Source organism: Perca fluviatilis, chromosome 21 (genome assembly GCF_010015445.1).
Source record: "Perca fluviatilis chromosome 21, GENO_Pfluv_1.0, whole genome shotgun sequence".
Lineage (NCBI taxonomy): Eukaryota > Metazoa > Chordata > Actinopteri > Perciformes > Percidae > Perca > Perca fluviatilis.
Genome location: NC_053132.1, coordinates 8,354,004 through 8,376,245, shown reverse-complemented (window position 1 = coordinate 8,376,245; position 22,242 = coordinate 8,354,004). Strand labels below are relative to the sequence as shown.

General features: G+C 41.2%; 1 protein-coding gene across 9 annotated transcripts in view; it reads right to left on the bottom strand.

Annotated features, from left to right (window-relative positions):
- Positions 1-22,242, bottom strand: part of tanc2b (tetratricopeptide repeat, ankyrin repeat and coiled-coil containing 2b) — a 156,271-nt gene that overhangs the window by 76,173 nt on the left and 57,856 nt on the right. For 8 of the 9 annotated variants that reach the window (XM_039788514.1, XM_039788517.1, XM_039788516.1 and 5 more), the window contains one exon: positions 4,371-4,442. In XM_039788514.1, the coding sequence (XP_039644448.1) occupies positions 4,371-4,442 (72 nt within the window). Of the gene's footprint in view, positions 1-4,370; positions 4,443-21,748; positions 22,022-22,242 lie in introns of those variants that run through there. The other variant, XM_039788518.1, reaches the window with a different exon arrangement.

Sequence of the window (22,242 nt, the reverse complement as noted above, 5' to 3'; positions counted from 1 at the left end):
ATAGTAGGTAATAACCCAACACTGTCGGGAGTTTCTGCAAAGAAAGCAAGGAGACTTCACGTAACAATGTATGGAGATGTTATTCATATAGATAGAGACCTCATAAAAATGCCATTTGAGTCAAATGTCACTCAAATAATGTTATCAAATGACATTCTGCCTCTGCATGTGTGGACATCATTTCAGTTACGTGAGAATGGCATTCTGCTGATACTAGAAAATGACAGAGACACCTTAATAAAGAAATCAAACTAAAACGTAAAGTTCTCTCGTCTTGACCAAATATTTTACACTGAGATTCTCCTAAGTGTTTTGGGCTTCGACTAACAACTCATTCCATTATCTATTAACTTGCTGATTATATTTTTTTTATTAATTGATTGCTTATTTGTTTATAAGATATCAGAAAACAGATATCAGAAGTGCACTTCACAATTTCCCAAAGCGGTGTTTAATTTGTTTTGTGGGATAACAGCAAAATTTACAGTTAGACAGTGTAGAAGAAAATTAATTACCTAACAGTTTTAGTCTCATTTTATCCTAATATCCTCCTTCCTGTTGACTGATTACATTCCTTTTACTTTACCTGATAAACAAACTTTTAGTGTATCCTTCTCTGTCTGCCTTTTGTCTAGCTTAGTGTTAAAACAAAACATTTTACTTGGGTCACCGTGAGTGAGACCCTTTGTTTAGAGCCCAGGTTGACTCCAACTAAAATTCACACCTTAACTAGTCTGATCGGATGTCCGTTACCTTCCGCTTTTATTCTGTTGGCATTCTAACCTCCGGTGGATTTCTGAGGACTGTGGTAAACTGCTCCTCAGATCTCTGCAGGGTAAATCCAGACTATCTGTCCAATCGGAGTTTTCTCTCGCACGACTAAAACAACTTTTTGTTCCACCAAGAAAAGTCTTCCCGAGGCTATTTTGCACCGGCCCCGTCATTGTGTCCGGAGATTAGCGACACCCAAGACGATTGTGATTGGTTTAAAGAAATCCCAATTAACCAGAGCACATTTTTCTCCCAACCCGGAATGTTGTGAGGACTCGCCAGACCCTCCTCCGCAGCGCTGTGAAGGAAGGTCTGGCTTAACTAATCAAAGCACCTTTGATTAGTTGAAGCAAACAGTACTGAGTCTATGCAAATCTACTTAGTGAGTTGAATGTCTTCTCAGCTTTTGTTTATTCTGTTGCTTTCAGTAACCTTGTATAAAACCCTGGCAGTGGCCAGAAAACTCATTCTGGTCAGGGAGAATCCTACAGCTTCTAGTGAACTTCTTTCTCCACTGCGCAGTGAATAAAACTAATCTGAACCAGCCACTCAATTGGACCTGAGAGAACTTTTTCTTCCACAACAGTTAAATTTACAATAATATGAAACAGTAAAACAGAAAAACAGTGAATCCTCACATTAACAAGCTGAAAGCAACAGAACCCACAATTGATCATTTTAGCACTAGTAGAGCCACCGTGTTGGATTGCATTGGATTCTACACGTGTTTCTATTTGTTCACCCCTGTAGAAACTGTATGACAGACAGAACCTCAGCCTGGTCCCTGGATTGCAACACCAGTATTGAGTCTAACAAGATTGGCGTGACCCAGAAGAGAGAACAGCCCTGCAGGGAACACGTGCCGTTTACATTCACTGTAATAAACTACAGCCTGCATGACCTCTGTAAGCCCCACAGTAACACAATACCCCACAATTTTAATATAATAAAAAGGAGGATTTTCTAACTAGATAACACTTGTGTCATATCACGATATTACGATATCCAAAATCTAAGACGATATCCAGTCTCATATCACGATATCGATATAATATCGATATATTGCCCAGCCTTAATTCTACCCCTCTGCCATGTGTTCAAACAAACCAAAACAAGAGCAGAGTCATGATCACGAGAGCACAGAAAATGCTTTCACAATGAGCAATAATTACAGACGGAGCACAAACAACCACTCGCCATTGCTTACAAACACCCTTTTTTCCCCCCCTCTCTTGCTTCAAAAAACACAAATTATGAGAAGTTATGGCTTTTATTTTTGTTTTACTTTACACACACAATCCCGGTGAACAAACCCCAGCCAGCTGTCTGTAAACATCCATTTTGTGAATCAGCTCTGGCACATGTCCCTGCAGACAGAGCTGTAAAACCAACTGGTCAAACAACAGTCTCGCATCAGACAGCCGCCACAGTGAGACATGAAGCCATTATCAGACACTGAAGTCCCTGAGGAAGCATGTGTGACGGTTAGGATGGGGTCAAATTGTTTTTTGTAATGCAAATACACTAGTATACAAACACCCCCCCCCCCCACCATCACCACCACCACATACACACACACACACATCTCTCTCTGCGGCTCCAGAAGTGCTGGAGTCAGTCCATCCATTCACTGGGGAATGTCATTGCGAAAGCAAAAACAGCCAGAGTGGCGGTTACATCCCCAAGCATGGAAATGATCGTCATGTATGCAGAGCCTGAAGTGAATACCACGGAGGGGGACTTGGTATTCTGGTAGCAATTATCGGTCGCCAAGCTCCAACTTAATTTTAATGCATTCCAATATTGAAGGAAAACGCACAATCATAGTAGCATAAATACATTTTTTTTTCTTCCAAAAAGTAAAGAAATTGGTGCTATCTTAGCAGTGGTGGAAGAAGTATTTAGATCCTTTACTTCAGTAAAAGTACGGTACTAAAATCACACTGTGAAAAACTCAAAACCTCAATTGAGTAAAAGTATGTATTAGCCAAAATGTACTTTTAAAGTTTCATTGTGCAGTAAAATGTTCCCTGTCAGTGTTTTCCTATTATATCTAAAGTTTACTTACTGGATTAATATCCCTGCTGCATTAATGTGTATGATGCATTTTACTGCTGTTGATGTTCAAGATTGTGCTAATTTTAACTCCTTTTTATGCTGTCGGGTAGTTTAATCTACCGCAATGCATCATATTCTTTAAGATCATCATATGTTGTAGCATCGCTGTCCTAAGATCAACTTTTCAACAGCCCTGTTTTCAGCTTTATGAAGATGCGTTTTCCAGCTGATCTGAGAGGCTTTTTTTTAAAGACTTTATTTAGGAGGAGAATTTATCTCAACATAACAACATAAAGGAACACGTCATCCTTCAGTATATCACTTAGTGACATTCCACCACCGGATCTCAGGTGAAAATAATCATCTTAAAATCAATAGTGATACCATCAAACATTAAAATCAAGCACTTTTTGGTACACAGTCTCGACAGTTCATGTAAACTGTGATGCATAGTAATCAAAAGGTGGGATTCAGTGCATAGATGGAGGGCGGAGAGGGAGGAAAAGCCGCACTTCAGTGGCGAGATCCAGAGAACACAAGCGTTGAGGGGGAAATGATGTGATGAGAGACATGTTTAAGGGCACTCCGTGCCTCGAAATAATCACAAACACCTACTTGTCGAGGTGTTCGGCTCAAAACATGCACGAGGAGGGAAGAAAAAAGATAAAGGCAACATGAAATTCTAATTGCCAAAAACATTTCCTGCCAAGCACTGACATTCACCCTGTTGATAAACATATCCTATTGTGTACAGCTTCTTTTCCCCGAGAAGAAACTCAGATTTACAGGCAGAATAACAGGAATATAAAATTCATACAGTTCTCTCCCTGTAAATACAACATCATTTCCAGTAGTCGTAAAGTTTTCTGCAATAAAGTCGGGTGAAATACAACTTGGCAAACAAGGCCTCCATGGGTTTCTGCCGTGGAAACATTGAGGGAGAAGAAATGGAGTCTGGGAAAAGGCCGCCAAGAGAGAAGCATTACCGTAAATGAGGAAGTAAAGGTTAGGGGGAAAAACTTGCATGCTGTTTCTCTGCAATCCTCCAGCAAGCTTCGCATTCACTCACATAATACACATCCACGCCTGGGAGCAGCTCAGCACACCCCCATTATAAGGAGGAGAAGACAAGCTATTTTGCCGAGGTCCTCAGATGGCTTTTGCAGGCAAAACTATATTTCATGAAGGCAAGGCTCCAGACTTACTACCTGAAACCCTTCTCTTTTCTTTGACATGTGATCATTAATTATTGTCTTCCTCCCTCCCACTGTTCTGGTTTCTGATTTTGTTTGTTTATATTTTTCTTTTGTTTTCTTTCTTATTCTCATAGGTCTTTGTCATGTTCATTGTCCCACTTAAATACCACTTTGGTGCCTATTATCGTTTTGTCTATCTAATAACTCTGACGTTGCAGGCGCAATTGTAAAGGCTATGAAAGAGAGCTCTGAATGTAATGTACGTGAAATATAACTGTTCAATAGAAAGACATTTGAGAGAGAGACGTGATCATTAATTTAAAAAAAAAAAATGTGTCCGCTTACCTTGGCCGATGTGGCTCAGGTGAGGGTCTAGACCGGGCGAGCGGGGGTCTGCCAAGTCTTCGCTCCCACCATCTGCAGAGAAGGAGCAGAAAGAGAAAGATAAGGAGAGAGCACGGCGGTGCTGGTAACGCGGCGAGGAGGCCAGCAGGAAGACCACCTCCTCCTCTCCGATCAGCCAGGTGTGGGACCTGAGGACCCCCAGCAAGCTGCTCACACACAGACCCTCCACACCCTTCCTCGTGAGGCCCAAGCAGCCCCTTATGGTGGCAAAGTGGGACCGCGCCGCCAAGCTCCACGTCTTCCGCTTCCCCATGGTTACACTAAACAGTCAGTGAGCCTCTACCTCTCAGGCCTGCCCACGCAGATAACAAAATAGTTTACATTACAGCCATTGTTGCATGCAGAGAGTCCTGTGTTAGAGCTCACTGGGCTCTACGGTTCAATGAGCGAGGACTAGCAGTAAAGCAGTGGGCGTTTCCCAGGATAGATCCACATACGGTTAATGATATGAGGATCAATTACGCCCAAGGGAGCAGGCAGGCAAAATTAGCCACAGTGGATGGAGCTGAAATGAGGGAGGTGGACGGGGGAGGGGGTGGCATCATTGGGCAGCACAGTCAGTGTCACCGGGGGGATTGTTTCATAATCCCGTTCAAGTGCGGATGGATCTACTGTAAAGCACGACAGGCCAGCAGAGGAGGATTGGAACAAATGCTGTACATCCCAGTGGAATCAAGTGAGCTATTAATACAATTTGAACTACGATGATGTATGAAAACTCGTCTAAGCTAGGGGCTTTTCTAAGTGTAGATAGATCAAAGATTGTTGCATTAGCCCCCCCCCCCCTCCCTCTTCCACCTATTGTGTTTCAATCACAGAGCTCATCCATCAGCCCAGAAAACTCAAACAAATACTCAAGTATTATCTCTCCCATCGCAGATTCACACACCGCGTGCCAGTAGCCTCACAGCAGGCTGGATTGGCTCGCTGGTGAACAGATCAAGCTCGTCGATGGACAGATAGAATAAGCCGTGGGGCATGATTGTGTGAGAACTGGGCCAGTCTGAGATTGACACTGATTGTGGAAGGGACTCCTCTGCAGAGGATTTACAGCGTGCGCTTCGTGACATGAGCCACCGTCTCAGGATGTGTCAAATTAATAGGCATGCCAACAAAATGTGAAATGCAATTTTTTTTTTTTTTTTTTACCCCCCCTTTTTTCCCCCCCAAACCCACCAGAAATACAGTAGCTTCTCACCTCGTATGCCTGATGAGCCATATCACCGAGTAAAATCGATGTGGTGAAAATCGATTCGGGGCTTTGAAGATGATGCGCTCTAGCTACGAGCAAATGTTGCACACTCAGCCATGAAACGACACATATGCACAAACATGCAAGCACATGAAGAGTGTGATGATACGCAGTAATACATTTTGCACACTTGCTATGCTCCTGCAGCGGATCTGATTAGCACCTTAGGTGATGCTTTGAGCCGCTTGCTCGTCATCAGACAGGTTCAGGAGCTTGAAATGTCACATCGGAGGTGTTAATGTAAATGAACAGAGGACATTAAAGCTGTAGAATTAGATACAATAGATCACTAAATTATTGGGCCTCATCTTCTTCAGGTGTGTGGTGATGTATCAGTTCAAAAACTGAAACCGTGCTCCTGATTGTGACACATACTGTAATAACCACGGCAAGTAGCTTTGGTGTAAAAGAAAAGAAAAAAAAAGAAGAAGACGAAAAAAGAGCTGTGGCTTTGCTGGAAATGAAACCAACTTCTCTTCAGGTTCAATCACATTCCACCCACAGCATGACAATTCTACCTTCAAAATTACTTTGTTACTGAGGTTTTGGAAAAATTCCACACAACACCAATGTGGCTTCACCGCTTTACATCAGCCTCTTTTCCATCCACAACCATTTCTTTTTAGTCTTGGCCAACACATCTTTGTACCTCTTTTATCCGAAAGAGAAAGCTTCTATTCTTCTGTGCAGATGGCTCTCTTGTTACCAGTGATCACAGTACAATGTCCTGACGCAGCGATTAATGGCCTATTAAGCAGGGAACACGAAAGGGGAGGACCTATGGTTGACAGAAGACAGAGACGTGTTTTCTTTTCGACCGCGGAGACAAACAGTGGACATCATTCTAGTTCCTTACAGAACATCTGTTAACCACTTGGTCAACAACAACAACAACAACAACGGGAGAATACAACTGAAGTCAGCTCAGTATCCGATTCAAAGTCAGAACAGACAATCTGCACTCACTAACCACATCCTATTCAACTTTGCGCTCTTTGAAGCTAAAAGCTCACCTCTTGAACTGAAGAAATAATGATGCACTTACACTGTTGGCTATTCTTAGGAGCTGTAATGCCACAGTGCTGCATTAGGACGTCAAAGGAGCAAGCCAATTTCGCACTTGGACAAAGAGTCATTATGGGAGAAGTCAGCGTGACATCCGATAGTGATCCCATGGAGCATGGCGGAGAACTCCGCTATCCTTATTGTTCCGACTACTGATGACCCCGGCGGTGTTCGATGTGACCTCTGCTCTAAAATGAGGCTTCTTTCTCCAGGTACTGTCTGAGGGCGATTGCTATAAATTGTGCTCTTAAAAGACAGGGCTTAAAAGACAGAAAGCTAAGTCATCACTAGTTACTCACAGGGGTTTTGATCTTTACGCTGGATGTCCAAAAACTCGGAATAACTAATCTGGAGGAGAGTAGGTGGAACAAATTACGATTTGAAATGGATTTGGTTCTTTTTCTGTGACTGATTGATCATGTCACACTTTAAAAAGGAACCAACAGACTCGCACCAATAAAGTGCAATCGATGCCAGCCTTTTACTTGCAGGACCCCACAAAATAGCCAACAGTGGAAAGAAAATAAGATTGCAACCGCGAGCCATGTAACTGAGACACATCCCGGATATTAGGAGCCCAGAGTATTACATCCTTCAGCTCAGTGATAGCGCAGTGATTCAGTGTTAGGTTCAAGTTACTTTCTGCCTTATTTCTTACCTTTGCTGATTGCCTCTGTGGAGCCCTAATGTTTCTGTGTTGCCAACATGTTGTCAATCCCCAGTTTCTCCCCAGAAGAGCAAACTAGAACACCTAATTAAACACCTGTACTCTCCCTGTTACCGCAAATCTTTCTCACCATTCATCAGAACAACAGGTTAGAAATAGAGAGGAAAATGAGTTGTTCGAAAGACTCTTCATCCTATTTTATCCCAGTTTCTTGGTAATGAATTACACCATTACAGGAATACTTTTTGTACTTTGCATACCTTAAATGGATGAGATCTACATTCCCAATTAAGTGCACATCATCTTTGCATTATCCTGGAATTGTTTTATACACTTCTTCCTCCAGAGAGCTAAATGTTAAACCATCGAAGTTCCCGATAAATCTGATGTAGAAACAGAGGGTTCATGTGCGAGCTACAATAATAAAACACGCTGACATTTATTCAGCACACGGTAGCCCACACACAAATAAAAAAGTAACGTGCGTACCATATATCACATGGAGTTGTTGTGTGTGAGCAAATGTACTTGGGTAATTTACCAAAATAGAGATTGATTTAAAGAGTGGTAAAAAGAAAAGTTTGAAATTGGAATAGGTAAATGCCAAAGAGTGAATCAGCTATGTAGAGAGCAACAATCACTGCTGCCAAGCTGCAACTTCTGATGTCACCAGAGAAGAGGCTGGGATACAACTGCTCCTGCGCTTTTAAGCAAGGCACTTAAGGTTCACTTGAGTTGGAGGTTTTTAAGTAAAAATCAAGTTTATTCAGTAAATCACAAAGTTGCAGGCGTTTATGTGTGCATAAGGGCTCCAACTAAAGATATTTTGTTCGTTCTATAAAATGTCAGAAAATAGTGAAATATAAACTATTCGTTTTGTCTGACCAAAAGCCCAAAACCAAAGAATATTTAATTTATAGTGACACAAATCAGAGATAAAAGCTGAAAACACTCATATTTAAGAAGCTGAAATGAGCAAATGTTTAGCACTTTTGCACTATTTGTTTCTCAAGTTGCAGAAGAAAACATTTTGTCAGCAGACATATCGGCAGCAGCGATATCACCACACTGTTCCTGCTGTTGATCGACTAATCAATTAAACCATGAAGTGTGCGGTTGTGTGTTTGAGTTTGGTCTCAGACGAACGCTCTTCTGCTTTGATATTCATTCTGGGTGAATATAATCAGATCCTCAACAAAGTGGAGCATCTTAATGAATTACAACCCCACAGTGAGCTGCAGTGAGCCATATGAGAGCACAGACATCTGCTCGGCTATAAAGTTGGAAGGCATCTCCATTAGCATCAGCCTCCGTATAAACAGAAATGCACATGTACGCACGCACGCACGCACGCACGCACGCACGCACGCACGCACGCACGCAAGTCTGAAATAAAAAAGCTCAACATTAAAAATACAATACAAATACAGCCTAGATTCTATTTAGATGTAGGGAGCAAAGCATGTTACAAAAAATTACCACTCCTTTTAAAAAATGTAAGGAAAACTCAGATTTAAATCAACCATTAACATAAATCTCATGAATTCAGTTTCTGAGAAAACAGTCTTTTGAGTAATGAAGGGCCTGGTGAGAAAGTAAAAACCTCAGTCCAAGGCTGATCGATGATGATTGAATTGACAGCGCTGGCAACATAAGCAAAAACCTCCACAACTGTAATCACATTTTGATTTAAATATTGCTCAATCCTGATTGGTGCACAGAAAGTGACATCACATTTTTTCCAAATAGAAAATCTCTCATGTGGTACAGTATAACCAAAACTGTTCCAACTTTATCAGAAACCTTTCTGTTCACGTAGGACCCAAAGGCTCAGTCTAAGAAGCAGTTTGAGAATAAAAAGTTGTTTTCGATTGTTGTAAGAGCAACGATTTTGATAATTTATGAATTCATTTAAGCAAAAATGCCAAACGTTATCTGCTTCCAGTTTCTCCCATGTGAGGATTTGCTGCCTTTTTCTTATATGTCATTGTAACTAAATATCTCTGGGTTTTGGACTGTTGGTCGGACAAAACGAGACATTTGAAGACGTCAATTCGGGGGATATGGAAAATTATAATGGCCATTTTGCCACTCAGTATAGAGAGTAGAGTATAGCAGACGATTGAAAAACATGGTCACATAGTTCATAAAGAATAACAGGACCATGTTTTATATCCTTACACCTGTACATTACATTCACAAATTAGAGAAGAAGCATCTGATGGATGTCAACACTACTAAGGCCATCAAGGTTAGGCTATCACTGGCTTTTTTACCTGCAGCGATAAAGACAATCCCTTCAACTCTTCTTAAGCAGTCTTACTTTGAGGGAGGACAAACTGCATCAGTTATGAGGGTTCCCAGCAGAGGGACGATACGGTTAAGGACCTTTAGTTGCGACTCTGTGGGGAGAGCAAAATGCAGGTGTGCTGAGCGGAATAATACGAAGGAGACTGAGAAAGGGAGGGTGGGGAGAGCCGAGCCGGCAGTTTCACAAGCTGTTAACTGCGTTTAGCACAATGCTCATATCAGCTTTGATTTAATGTGCGTATCCTGCAGCCAGCCAGCATAAGAGCAAAGAAACTGCTGTACTGTGTGGGTAGCAGACACTTCTGAATGTTTCTAGTGCCTACTGCCTGCTGAATAGTCCAATAATATACAGACGTAAAATTAATTTAAAACATAAAAAACTGGACTTGCTTGGACAGACAAGCCTTTGTCCTTGAGTCTGGTTATTAGGTAATGAGTACACTAAACACCTACAATTTAGTACACTTGCTTAGTATACCAAGTACATCAAAGAATAGTTAGAAAAGTAAGAATACCACAGAAGGAAAAGCCAGTGAATAATAGTTAAGTATTGATTAGGACAGCTTTGGTAACACTTTACTTTAAGTTTTCTACATAAGAGTGACATGACACTGTCATGAATACATGACACTCACATGACACTGTCATGACACAGTCATGACACATGAACCCTGACCCTAACCCTAACCATAATGTGTCATGACAAAACCACTTACTAAAAAAAGAGTTATGTCATAAACGTTTATGACTTGTTTATAATGTTTTATGACACGTTCATGACAGTGTCATGTCAGTCTTATGTAGAAAAGTTAAAGTAAAGTGTAACCAGAGCTTTTAATGATATTTTCTCCCAAGGGCCACATCATGATTAGCAGTCTTTATTTGTGGTCTGATGCTAATACATTTAAATAACAAGATTTCCTGTTGCACCTGCATATGGGATTCAAAATCTGCCAACTAAACAGCCCATAAACACAACCATATGGTGCAGTTTATACAGTTTGGCTTCATTCTTGTGTCCTCAATATAAATCCAAGCTGAGCCAGTACATGCTTTATCTCTACTTTGGACAAAATGCCTCTTTAAAGTGGCAAAAAGAAAGTCACAGCCTGAACATAGAGTATTTAAGATAACATTGCAGATAATTTAGATGAATCTTTGTTGTGGCTCATTTGTTCTTTCTGCATACTGGTTTACATGCAGAGAGCAAAAAGTAAATCAGTGGTATCTTCCAATTTGCCAAGCAACAGCGGATGCAATTAAAGAAGAAATATCCCAGTCATGCCCAAAGCACTACAGGGGTATCTCTTTTGTCCTGTTGTTACATAACTGTTGATTATCTGGTGGCTACAACAAATCCTAATGCAAATCTTTTTTTAGCTCATACTACTGCTGTTGCTGGTCCTTTTTTTTTTTTAAACCACACCTGTGTTCCCAGCTATAATATGATCTACATTACACAACATGTTCTAGATATTTTTGGACAAGTGGGGGACTGATGGGCTCATGTTGGCTTGTTTCAATGTTTCTATAATGTAAGTCAATGTTTAACATATTAATGTAAGAGTAGTGCTAAAAAAAAGTCCATCAAGATTAAGCCAATTTATGATTATTTGTTCTTGAAACATTTCAGCTATCTGGCATCCGTCAGGGTGGTTTATGAAGGTGATTTCTGATTTCTTTATTTACTATCAGTCACTTAATATAAACGACAATTAATACAAAACAAACATACAAGACATTTAATCATAGTCCATCGATGGGTGATCATAGTTGAATCTTCATCTTTCACTACAAAAAGCCGGGAGGGGGGGAGCCAGCGTTGAGCTATCATTTTCTTGGTCGCGGTTGATCCGGCTAGCCAAATTGTCTCCCAAACAGGTGTTTGCACAGGAAAAATTCGAAAGATTTCAGGTAATTCAGAAACCGTGTTTTCATTATAGAGTTGTACAACTTGTCAGAGTTTATTTCTCAACTGTAAAAAATCCAGCAAAAGAAACAAATTTAAGGAATCCTTATCAAAAATGTTTGTTTACGTTGAGTGTTTCTTATATGACAAAAAAAAAGAAAAAGAAATATTGCCAAATATATCCGACATGAATATTGGTACTGACCTCAAAAACAGTGTTGGTTGGGCTATTAAAGCCAGTATCTCTAATGTTTTTAACTGATACCTTCAATATACTGTATACCTGTATGGTGGTGCACTTGCCACAAACATGACCTGTGATCATCTCCAACAAAAAAAAGACTGTGTTTCCTTGGCTTAAAATAACACTTGATCCCCTCCCACCCTCCAGAAAAGCCCAGAGCTTATGACCCTGGCCACCGAGGTATATGTGGAGGACAGCGAGCAGCACGATCGTGGCGCTGGGCCAGAGAGGTGACGCATATGTGAGCAGCTGAGTGCGTCAGGCTCTGGCTGACAGCACCACAACTCAGCAGTGTCCTGGATGGATGGAGGTGTTATGATGGAGGAAGTAGGGAGAAATACAGAATGTGTGTGCATGTAGAGAGAAAAGAAAAGAGAGAAAGAAAAGAGTGAAATGCCCTGACTCCTACACTGCAATCCGATGCTGAGAAAAGCTGTGTCGCAGCACTGAGTGGGCGGGCTTCGTTTGAAAAAAAATAAAAATAAAAGCTAGTGATGAAGAGTCTGGAAAAAAAAAAAAAAAAAGCATCTCCTACCTTCAGTCTGACACACCACTGGGGTTACATCAGAGCGGAGAAGTGAAAAGCATGCAGCAAAAATAGCCAAACGGAAATGGAAGTGTTATAGAGATTTTCTTTGGCGGCCTTGAGACTCAGAGAGAGAGAGCGAGAGAAAGAGGATGTGCAGAGAAATAAAGAAGCTGGTATGGCTCCTGGTCTGCCTCCAGGCATTCCAATGAAGAGTTATTCTTTTATTTTTATCCATTTTTAATCCCTGGCATCACACACAAAGGGACCACAAAAGATGTAAGAATCAGACATCCCACCTGTACCACCTCCCTCCTCATTTCCCCCTCTTGCATGGTCTCTCCATCACTAATACTAATGCACTAATAGCACTGAGACTATGACAATCTCTTTTTTTGTCTTTGATTTCAGCCTGTCTTTGAACACAAGTAATACATAATAGGTTAAGACCAATAATTTAGTCTAATAAATGTCAGGAAATACAAAAAATGCCCATCACAATCTCGGTCTGTAAATCGCTCGATTTGTTCGACGGCCCAAAACCCCCAAAATTGATACATTTACAAAAATATAAAAATCCTCACATTTGAGAAGCTGGAACGGGCATATATTTGGCATTTTTCTTTACTTAAACAATTAATGAATTATTAGTTGTCCGTCCACTAAACCCCTCCCCTGAACAGCAGTTGTCCGATCATAGCTTTAGAAACAGTAACTAGGCATGACAGACCTGTCAAGCTTTGAATTGCTGCACATGCTGAAGCGGTGACATCAGGCAGAAGTAAGAGTGACTCGGCATTTTAAAAGATTTTTGAGGGTGGTGTCTTTTTTCTAGCCTTTCCAAAACTAAAAACACAAGAGATTAAGTGTAACAGAGTTTATCTGCTGTAACGTAAGCTGCAAGCTAGCTGACAACCTTCAGTAGCAGTTAGTAGAGTTACTTCTAAAGCCAAAGAGCTGCATGTCATTAACAAACAACACTAGTTTGTCAGGTTACAGGTTATGTTATAAAAAAGCAAGTACACAATCAGCGTATTATTCCACTGTGAAAGTCAGGGTGCTATCAGAGTTTAGGCTAACGTTACAAGCTCTTTCTCTTGTAACGTTAAACTAAAAGCATACGGTTTGAAAATATAAACAAGTAGGTAGGCAAAACAGGGTTAAGTTTGAACGAAATAACAGTCTAAATTCATATTTAAGACTAACTAGCGCTACACTGCTACACAAGAACATCTTTATTTTCATGTCTTCCACATCCGGATTATTAACTTTTTACCTGGAACATGCAGCTTTAGCCTCAATCTTTTAGCACAATAATCATTCATGTAGCAACCAAGTGCATGTTTTAGACTCCTTTACAAAATCCTTGTTATAAAATGAGTGTGTTGTAGTGTGGAGACTTTTCATCCAACTCGTGGAGCTAACGTTAGCTTCATTAGCAAGCTAGCTACAGCTGATCAGATGTGCCAGTGACAGTTGTCATTTCAGCCGACAGGATCAACAGTTTCCGACTAGAGATGACAAGCCTGCTTTTGTCCGTTACTGTCTGAAATCAAGGACCCATAGCTTAAAAAAATACTAAGAATTTCGAGTGGTAAATCTGACACGGTTGTCACTGAAAACTGCATATTTGCTGTGCAAGCGGAAAGCTTGAAAAGCGGAAAGCTTGACAGGCTTAGAATCAGTAGTCTACATCCACGACGTTCCACTTCCGGGATTGCTCCGGTGCCGCCGGAAATTCCACCGGATGTCACTCTTGTCCGCTACCTTCTGCTTTCTTTGTGTTGGCATTCTAAACTCTGGATGATTTCTGAGGACTATGGTTAACCTTTTATCAGACCTCTGCAGGGTAAATCCAGACAGTTAGCTAGACTATCTGTCCAATCTGAGTTTTCTGCTGCACAACTTTTGAACGTACACATGTTCCACCAAAACAAGTTCCTTCCCGAGGCTATTGTGCAGCGGCACCGTTGCTCCTTTCGGCGCTTGGCACGCCCACTGACATGTCAATAAACCAGAGCACGTTTTTCTCCCATCCCGGAATGCTGTGTGGACTCGCCAGACCCTCCTCTGCAGCGCTGTGGTGGAAGGTCTGGCAATGCGAGACTATAGAATCAGTAACTTAGTGTTATAAGAAGTAGACAGAAGAAAATATTGGCTATGTGGAAAGCATGATGGACCAACACCGTCAAACTGCATCTGCTGTCGAGGAAAAAGGATTTGTGGTTATCCTGTTGTCTGAGATAATCTACACATCCCCATCTGCAGCACAAGAGAAGCATCGCCTCTGGTTCCCTTTGACCTCTGGCTGTCTACAGCTAGAGGAGGAGCGCGTGCGACTCCTGCTAAGGTTGCAGATGTCTCTTTCTGCACCGACGAAGAGTGTTTAATGAGAAAAGGTTGGGATCCTTATGAATTCACACAGGGAGGCTGAGGAAAAGAGCTCCTGCTGCAGTCAGTGTTTGTTCATTGTGGTGGAAGATATTTACTGCCTTTCAAATGACTACCTCAGTGAATGACAGACTGAGCTATTACCATACAGCAGCTTAAATCTGATCCTTATTCCTGTTGCTTAGGGCCTCTCTGCACGGTGGGGATTTGTACGCTTCACAACAAAACCTGAAATGTGGAGAGAGAAGTGTGTACCCCACCCAAATCTCGTCTTTGCAAGCTACACTGAGGATGAACTCATTCTTATAAGATCATTCAAGGATGTTTTCTAACACTGAAACCCATGAATGCAATAACTGGGAGAAACTGCTATTCGGTTTCAGCAACTCTGCAATCATTACTTGTTGCAAAGTTATGCATTAGGTTGCTCTCTGTAACAATGCCAGCGGCAACAATTATTTTTCCTATTTACCTCTACCTTTCACAAAGAAGAAAAATAGATGTTTACAACTTGATGGTTAGAGAAACATCTCAAATGAATATAATTATATGTTCAAATGCAGAAGCGACTTGACTTGCGTTAAAAATACAAAGCTCAACTTTGTAATTTAGACAAACAAACCTTAAGGGCAGTGCTGTTTTCAGTGTCAATGACACAGCTCCAGGCTGTAGATTAGTATATAGTGCCGCATTTAAAGTCTAAATCCTCTCTGACGGGTTCAGAGAGAAGTTAATTTAACTTTACACGGACTGTCTGCAGGCAGCATGACTAATGTACATCATTTTGTCGAGTGCCCATTTGATGATAATCGTTTTGGAGAGGGAAGACTCTAAACTAGTTATGTTTTGATTGAATTTCACCTAATTGAGGGGTACCGTATGCTAGTACCACAAAAAGACGTCTAAAGGATAAAAAAATCTTAAAAAAGAATACACAAAAGCTACCCAAATGACAGAATGCAATCACTAGGTTACCTATTTATATAATGATTTAATGCTTAGTACTCCTTTATTCGGGCCACAGAGTTCACCAGCTAAATGCCAAACATAAAGATAAAAAAACTCAGTATACATTGTCTCCAAAACAGCCACAAGCACAAAAACATGACAGTAAGGAATGGGGTGTTTGATGTTGGATAGAAAAAGGCCAGCGGCAGACGAGACAAGTGTCATTTTGTTTTTCTCTTCATTGCAATCCAAGTGCAATGCTTTCAACCTGCAAGTGGAGAACAATTAAGGAGAGGAGAAAGGGTAAAAGAGATGGAGGAAAAGAAAGAGAGGTGACCATTGACTATGGCCATAGTAACAGACGAAGGACGTAGGATGGAGAGAGGTGAAATAGAAAGACGTCAGAGACCGTCCTTGCTACTGCGCCCTCTTTCATAGCGCTCTGTTATTCTTATCCTGTGCTTGCCCAAAGCAATGCAATAATTCATTCCAATCTCAGTGTCATTGTGATGATAGGAGAGTGAAAAAACTAGACACACACACATGCACACATACACACAGTATACACACACACACACACACACACACACACACACACACACACACACACACACACACACACACACACACACACACACACACACACACACACACACACACACACACACACACACACACACGCCATCTCCATTGCAATGGAGATGGGTCTACAACTGTAAACAAGTAGGCCTAAATAATGAAATACATATTAAATATAAAATAGACTGGGGGTTTGTCGAGCCTGCAGTGCCACAGCAGACACCCACACTTATACACTGTGTGGAGAAAGTAGGCTACGGTGTGTGGCTGGATGTCTTTTATCATTATCGTGACAGCTCCAGCCTATAATACAGTAACTATACGTACTATATTTAGAATAATAAAACACATGCAAAGTATGTCCTACACTAACCTGCGCTGCTGCTACATCGTTCTTTCTGCTATTGTATCAAACTAAACCAGGATTTCATATTTCAGACAACATGTTTGACAAGGTGGGCTAAAGCAGAATATTGTATTTCATTTTGATAATTGTTTAAAAACAAACTGCCGTCAAGTTCATATAGAAGGAACTTTGAATCCAGAGATTCCTCGCAAAGTGCTTGTTGAGTACAAAAAATTCAACGATGGGTGAAAAAAATAAAAAAATAATGTCACAAACTCTGGGATATGGGTCAGTGTGTGTGTGTGTGTGTGTGTTCCTGATTTAGAGCCACATTTCAGACTAAAGACCAGTTAATTGGGGACACAGCTTTTGTCTCCAATTGGACAAGCCACCACCAATTAAAAGGTTAGGTTAAGTCTCCAGCAAATGAATGCGGGTCTATATAATTTCCCCAAAAGTGACCTTAGTAAACGTGTGTGTGTGTGTGTGTGTGATAAAAAAAAGAGAGAAAGAAAAAAAAAAAAGAGAGAGAGAGAGAGAGAGAAAAAAAAAAAAAAAAAAAAAAAAAAAAAAAAAAAAAAAAAAAAAAAAAAAAAAGATGGTGATGGTGATGGCGAGGGTGGGAGGGTACTCTACTGGTTTTCACAGGTCCAGCGTGGAACTCACATCAATTTTTCATGTGCAGCCTTGGGCTGGGCACTTAATGCTGTTTGGGTGTAGGTCTCATTGTCTGGTACTTTCCTATCGTACTAAACTGGCAGGACATTTTTGAAATTGTAGAAGGATTTTAATTTAAAACTGACCAAAACAATTAATGGATTACAAAAATCATAAGCAATGAATCGACTGTTTCAGCTCTATGTGAATGGCAATCTATTAATTATCTGTTGTTGCCCAATCTTTTGATTACACATGGAGCCAAAATAAACTAGAGTCAGGTCTTATTTGACATTCCTTGAAAAAAAGATAATGTGGTCAGGGGTTAGCTGGAGAGTGGGAACTGTGGCTTCAACTGATGATTATAGTCATTATCATTTAATCTGTCCATGTTTTCATGTTTTTTTTAAATAAAAGATGAATTGCTTTGTCTACAAAATGTGAAAAATAACCATCATAAGTTTCCAACCCAAAGGTTATGTCTTCAAATTGTTTGATTTGTCTGCACAACAGTCCAAAACCCCAAAGATATTCAATTTATGATAAAATAAAAACAGATCAAAGCAAAACATTTTCATATTTGAGAAGCTGGAAACGGCTGGTCAAAGCTGCAAGGAAGCTGGTGAGTGTTGAAAAATGTTCCGAATAATCGATTATCAGAATTGTATGTGATCATCTAATCATTTCAGCACTGGTGAGTATGCACGTGTTACAGTACAAGTGTCTTCATGGCACCATCATCAGCCCTGTCATAGCAGATACATTTATCTGGTGGCCTGATAAATCCAGTCCTTCCAGCGAGTGTCAGCAGGGGTTACAGCTACAAACATGGCTGCCAGCCAGACAGACAGACAGACAGACATACACAGACTGCAGGTTTGAATTCAGATATGGCACAATAACTGTCATCAAACAGAGACAGGCGGTGGGATGCATTTGGACACACAGCTGGCGTGGGTTTAGTCCACGCCTTGATGTTGTGGTCCTCGCAATTGCAGCTTTTGTGAAGTAAACCAACGCCGCCGTTCGCTTCTGCAACGTTGTGTTTTGCTGCATTTATCATGCGGTGTAAAGCGAGACAATATCCCTCAGTATGCTCAGCTAGCAAGGGCACTTCCTGCTATTCAAAGGCACACTGAGCTGAGCACCAATAATGAGCCCATCCACATCAAGAGGCACAATGAAAGCCCAGTTTTTCCCGACTGGCAAAAACAACAGGATGCCGCTAGAGAAGGGAAGGGGCTGATAAGTCCTGCATGGCATAAAAAATTTTAATGGGGCACAACCATGTTTTTTTTTCAGATTTCTCATGGCCAAATGCACAATTCAGAAGGCCGCTTTGTTTATGCAGGATTGTGGGTCTGTATAGGTGTCAGTGTGTGGGATGCTAGGAAGAGAAAAGATGGGTAAATTACAGCCTGGTCTCACAGAATTCCATGAAATGAGCACGAACTGTTAACAGCGCATTACGTGGTGGTGGCACGGAATGTGTGAAAATTCTGTGTGGCCCCCACGGAAAACAATGCCAAAGTAAAGTCAATGAGAAGATGACGTAGCATTAAGAGCGACTACGGTATCGAGTAGTATGAAAGCCCGAAAATCGGCATAGGGAGGTTGGTTTGGGTGGATGGGTCAAACACAGGACTTTCACCCAGGAGACCGGGGATCGTGTCCCGCGTGTTACATTTCCTAAACCGAACTGTCGCTTTCTCGTTTTACTAAATGCAACCCTCCCCCGTTGTTGTCCCGTGTCCCGTCATTGTTTTCCTAAACTCACCCGTCCGTTGTTGTTTTCCTAAACCAAACCGTCCCGTCCCGTTGTTGTCCCGTGTCCCGTTATTTTTATCCTAAACTCAACCGTCCGTTGTTGTTTTCCTAAACCCAACCGTCCCGTCCCGTTGTTGTCCCGTGTCCCGTTATTTTTATCCTAAACTCAACCATCCGTTGTTGTTTTCCTAAACCCAACCGTCCCGTCACGACCTTTTCCTTAACTTAAGGGGCCGTGTTCATTTCACGAAATTCTTCCGTGGGCCCATCACGGAATTTTCGGCTATTCTGTGAAACTGCCACAGATTTTGAGTTAAGGGGCCGTGTTCATTTCACAGAATTCTGTGAGATCAGCTTGGTAAATTACAAAGGAAATAGTGATGGAATAGATTGAGGTTAGTTTAAGAAATGGAGAGGGAGGAGGACAAGGGATGGCAAATGGTTAGCACCTGTAATAATGAGAATAAATAGATGATGAATGGGTGGAATGACAAAAAAGGAAGATGAGGGGGTGTAAGAAAATAGCCACTCCAGAAGGAATGAAAGGAAAATAGGAACAGTAGGATGGATGTAGCAAGAAGCTGTGATGAAAATGTTAGAGCGTATGGACTGATGAAAAGAGATGAAGGAGGAACAGAAGCTGCCATGATGAATGGAAGAAGACAAAGATGAAGAGGGAAATGACTTTAAGGTGGAAGAGCCTGAAAGAAGAGGAGGACAAGTTTGGTTATGAGAAGATGTGGATAAGGAGGACTTGAGAAAAAGGAGGATGGGAGGAAGAGAAGGGACGGAGTGGTTGAAGACTCATTAGCCTACGTAAGGCTGGTACATTATGTCTTCCCTCCCTTCTCTCTCCTTTTGTTCTCTAGAAATATCTGAGTGGGTGGGAGAGCGAGTAACAGAGTGTGCGAGAAAGAAGGACAGAGTTACAGTAAGTGAAGCGATGACAGAGTGAGGGGGAGAGAAAAGGAACAAGAGTGACAGAGAAAGTAGATGACTAGTGAGCAGGCATGCATCGTTAGAAAATGTTCAATATAATACCAGAAGGGGATCGACCGATTATCACAACCAGGGCAGTTTTTTTGGCAGTTTTCAGATTATCTGTATCTGCGTTTTATTTGCCTGATAACCGATAAAGTTAATTCATTAAAAAGTGGTCTACTTTGGCTCGGCTACAGCTCTGTGTCTGTCCTCTGCTTCGGTTTCACTCACCACTGAGTCTGACTTAATGTCCCGCCCACAACACTATCGGCCTATCCTTTACTGGGTATTATGTTTTCAAAGTTTCAAATTTATCAAATAATTGCTTAAAGCATTTAAACAAGGTTTTGTCTTGGAGTTTGTAACTTTTCACAATATTCATTTTGACTTAAAGATTTTCATTTTCACTGTAAATGCATAGAGGTTCCAAATACCGGTTATCGGTTACTAATGATCAGTATCGGTCTTGAAAAACCAGTATCGGTCGATCTCTAATACCAGATAAAAATATTTTATTAGAAAAACATTTCTCCATTACCTGCCTTTACCACTGGATAGCACTTTTGGGTGGGGTTGGAGATTGAGAGAGAGATGTATTTTTGTTAAGTTGTCAGTTTTATGTTTGCAAAAAAAGTGTAGTTGCAAATGATCGTCTGCTGGAATACCAAATAAAAACATTTTGAACAGAAAAACATTTCTCAAATGTGACCCAAACCATAACAGCAAAACTAATTAAACACAGAATGATGTTCAACGATATCTCTGCAGGGTTCCCCGCAGCATTTTATAGTTATTTCTTCTGCTAACGTCAGAACAACCAATATATTTGTATAAAATGACATAATAGGATCATTAAGCTTCAGGGAAAATGAGCATCACACAGCAAAGGCCACATATTTAATGAGTAAGGTGTTTAAATCCTCAGCGGTTAAAACAACCTAATTAATTAGTCGATTACCTATTTCATGAATGCTTTTAAAGAGATTTTTCAAGCAAATGTTCAAGATCTGCTGCTTTTCTATGTCTGATGTGATAGTGAATTGAATATGTTTGGGTTTATGTTTATTTTTCTCTAATTTAGTGCTATTGCTATTGTTGTTGTTTCGTTTTCGTTTTGTGATGTGGCTGTTTTCCTGTGTTCGAGTTAATACCAGCATTTAACGTGATTTTAGCCTCATTTTTACCTTCAAATACTCTTTGATAGTCACACTGCTTGATTTTGTCTTATTAATAGCGACGTTGCTGTGTTCAAGGTGTTACCGAGTGAGTAGGTTATCACACTGGATAGAAATGATGGAGCACAGCAGCCACAACAGAGCAAACACATTAGTTGGAGACAGGGCTTGACACATGCTGCTGACACAGTGAAAAAAAAACAGACACTCAACACTGCTCTTAAATCAAATACCTGAACCCTTCACCTTTAAACATACACATTGAGACGCCTACACAGTGCAAGAGCTGCTCAGACTTGCACTGTGAAACGAGCAAAATCCTGAGAAACAATTAACAGCTTAATGAATAGTGGCTCTTTCCAAAGCCAGTTTACGCCACTTACCACATTCACAACAGATTCCCACATCTACATCCATGCATTCCTTCCATCCATCCATCCATCCATCCATCCATCCATCCATCCATCCACCCACCCTCCCGCCCCAATTCATCTGGCTCACCTTTGTCAGTCGAGCGCCTCGTCTGCCCAGGCAATAAAAATCCTGCACCATAGTAAGGGAGATCCTAAACAAAAGGAGGAGATTGTAGGGACACAGAGAGGGAAAAAACAACGCGGGGAAAAAAAGCCAGAAAAAGGAGGACAAAAGATAGAGGGGGAGAGAAAGAGGTAAAGAATGACCCAGACAGGCAGAGAGCTCTCCACAATGTGAGCAGCGAGGGAGGGCTAGCGCCAGGTGTCAGTACGCACACACTCACTGAGCCGCGCGGGCACACACACGGGCACACACACAATCAGACACACACACACACACACACACACACACACTCACACCGGCAACTCGCTCTCTTCCTCCTCCTCCTCCTCCTCCACCTCCTCCTCTCGCTCTCTGGCAGCAATAACTCTCCCTCATCCTCCCTCTCTCTCTCTCTTCTTTCAGCCAGTGCAGAATACCTTAACTCTTTCAAAGCCAGGGATCTCTCCAAGAACGATTCT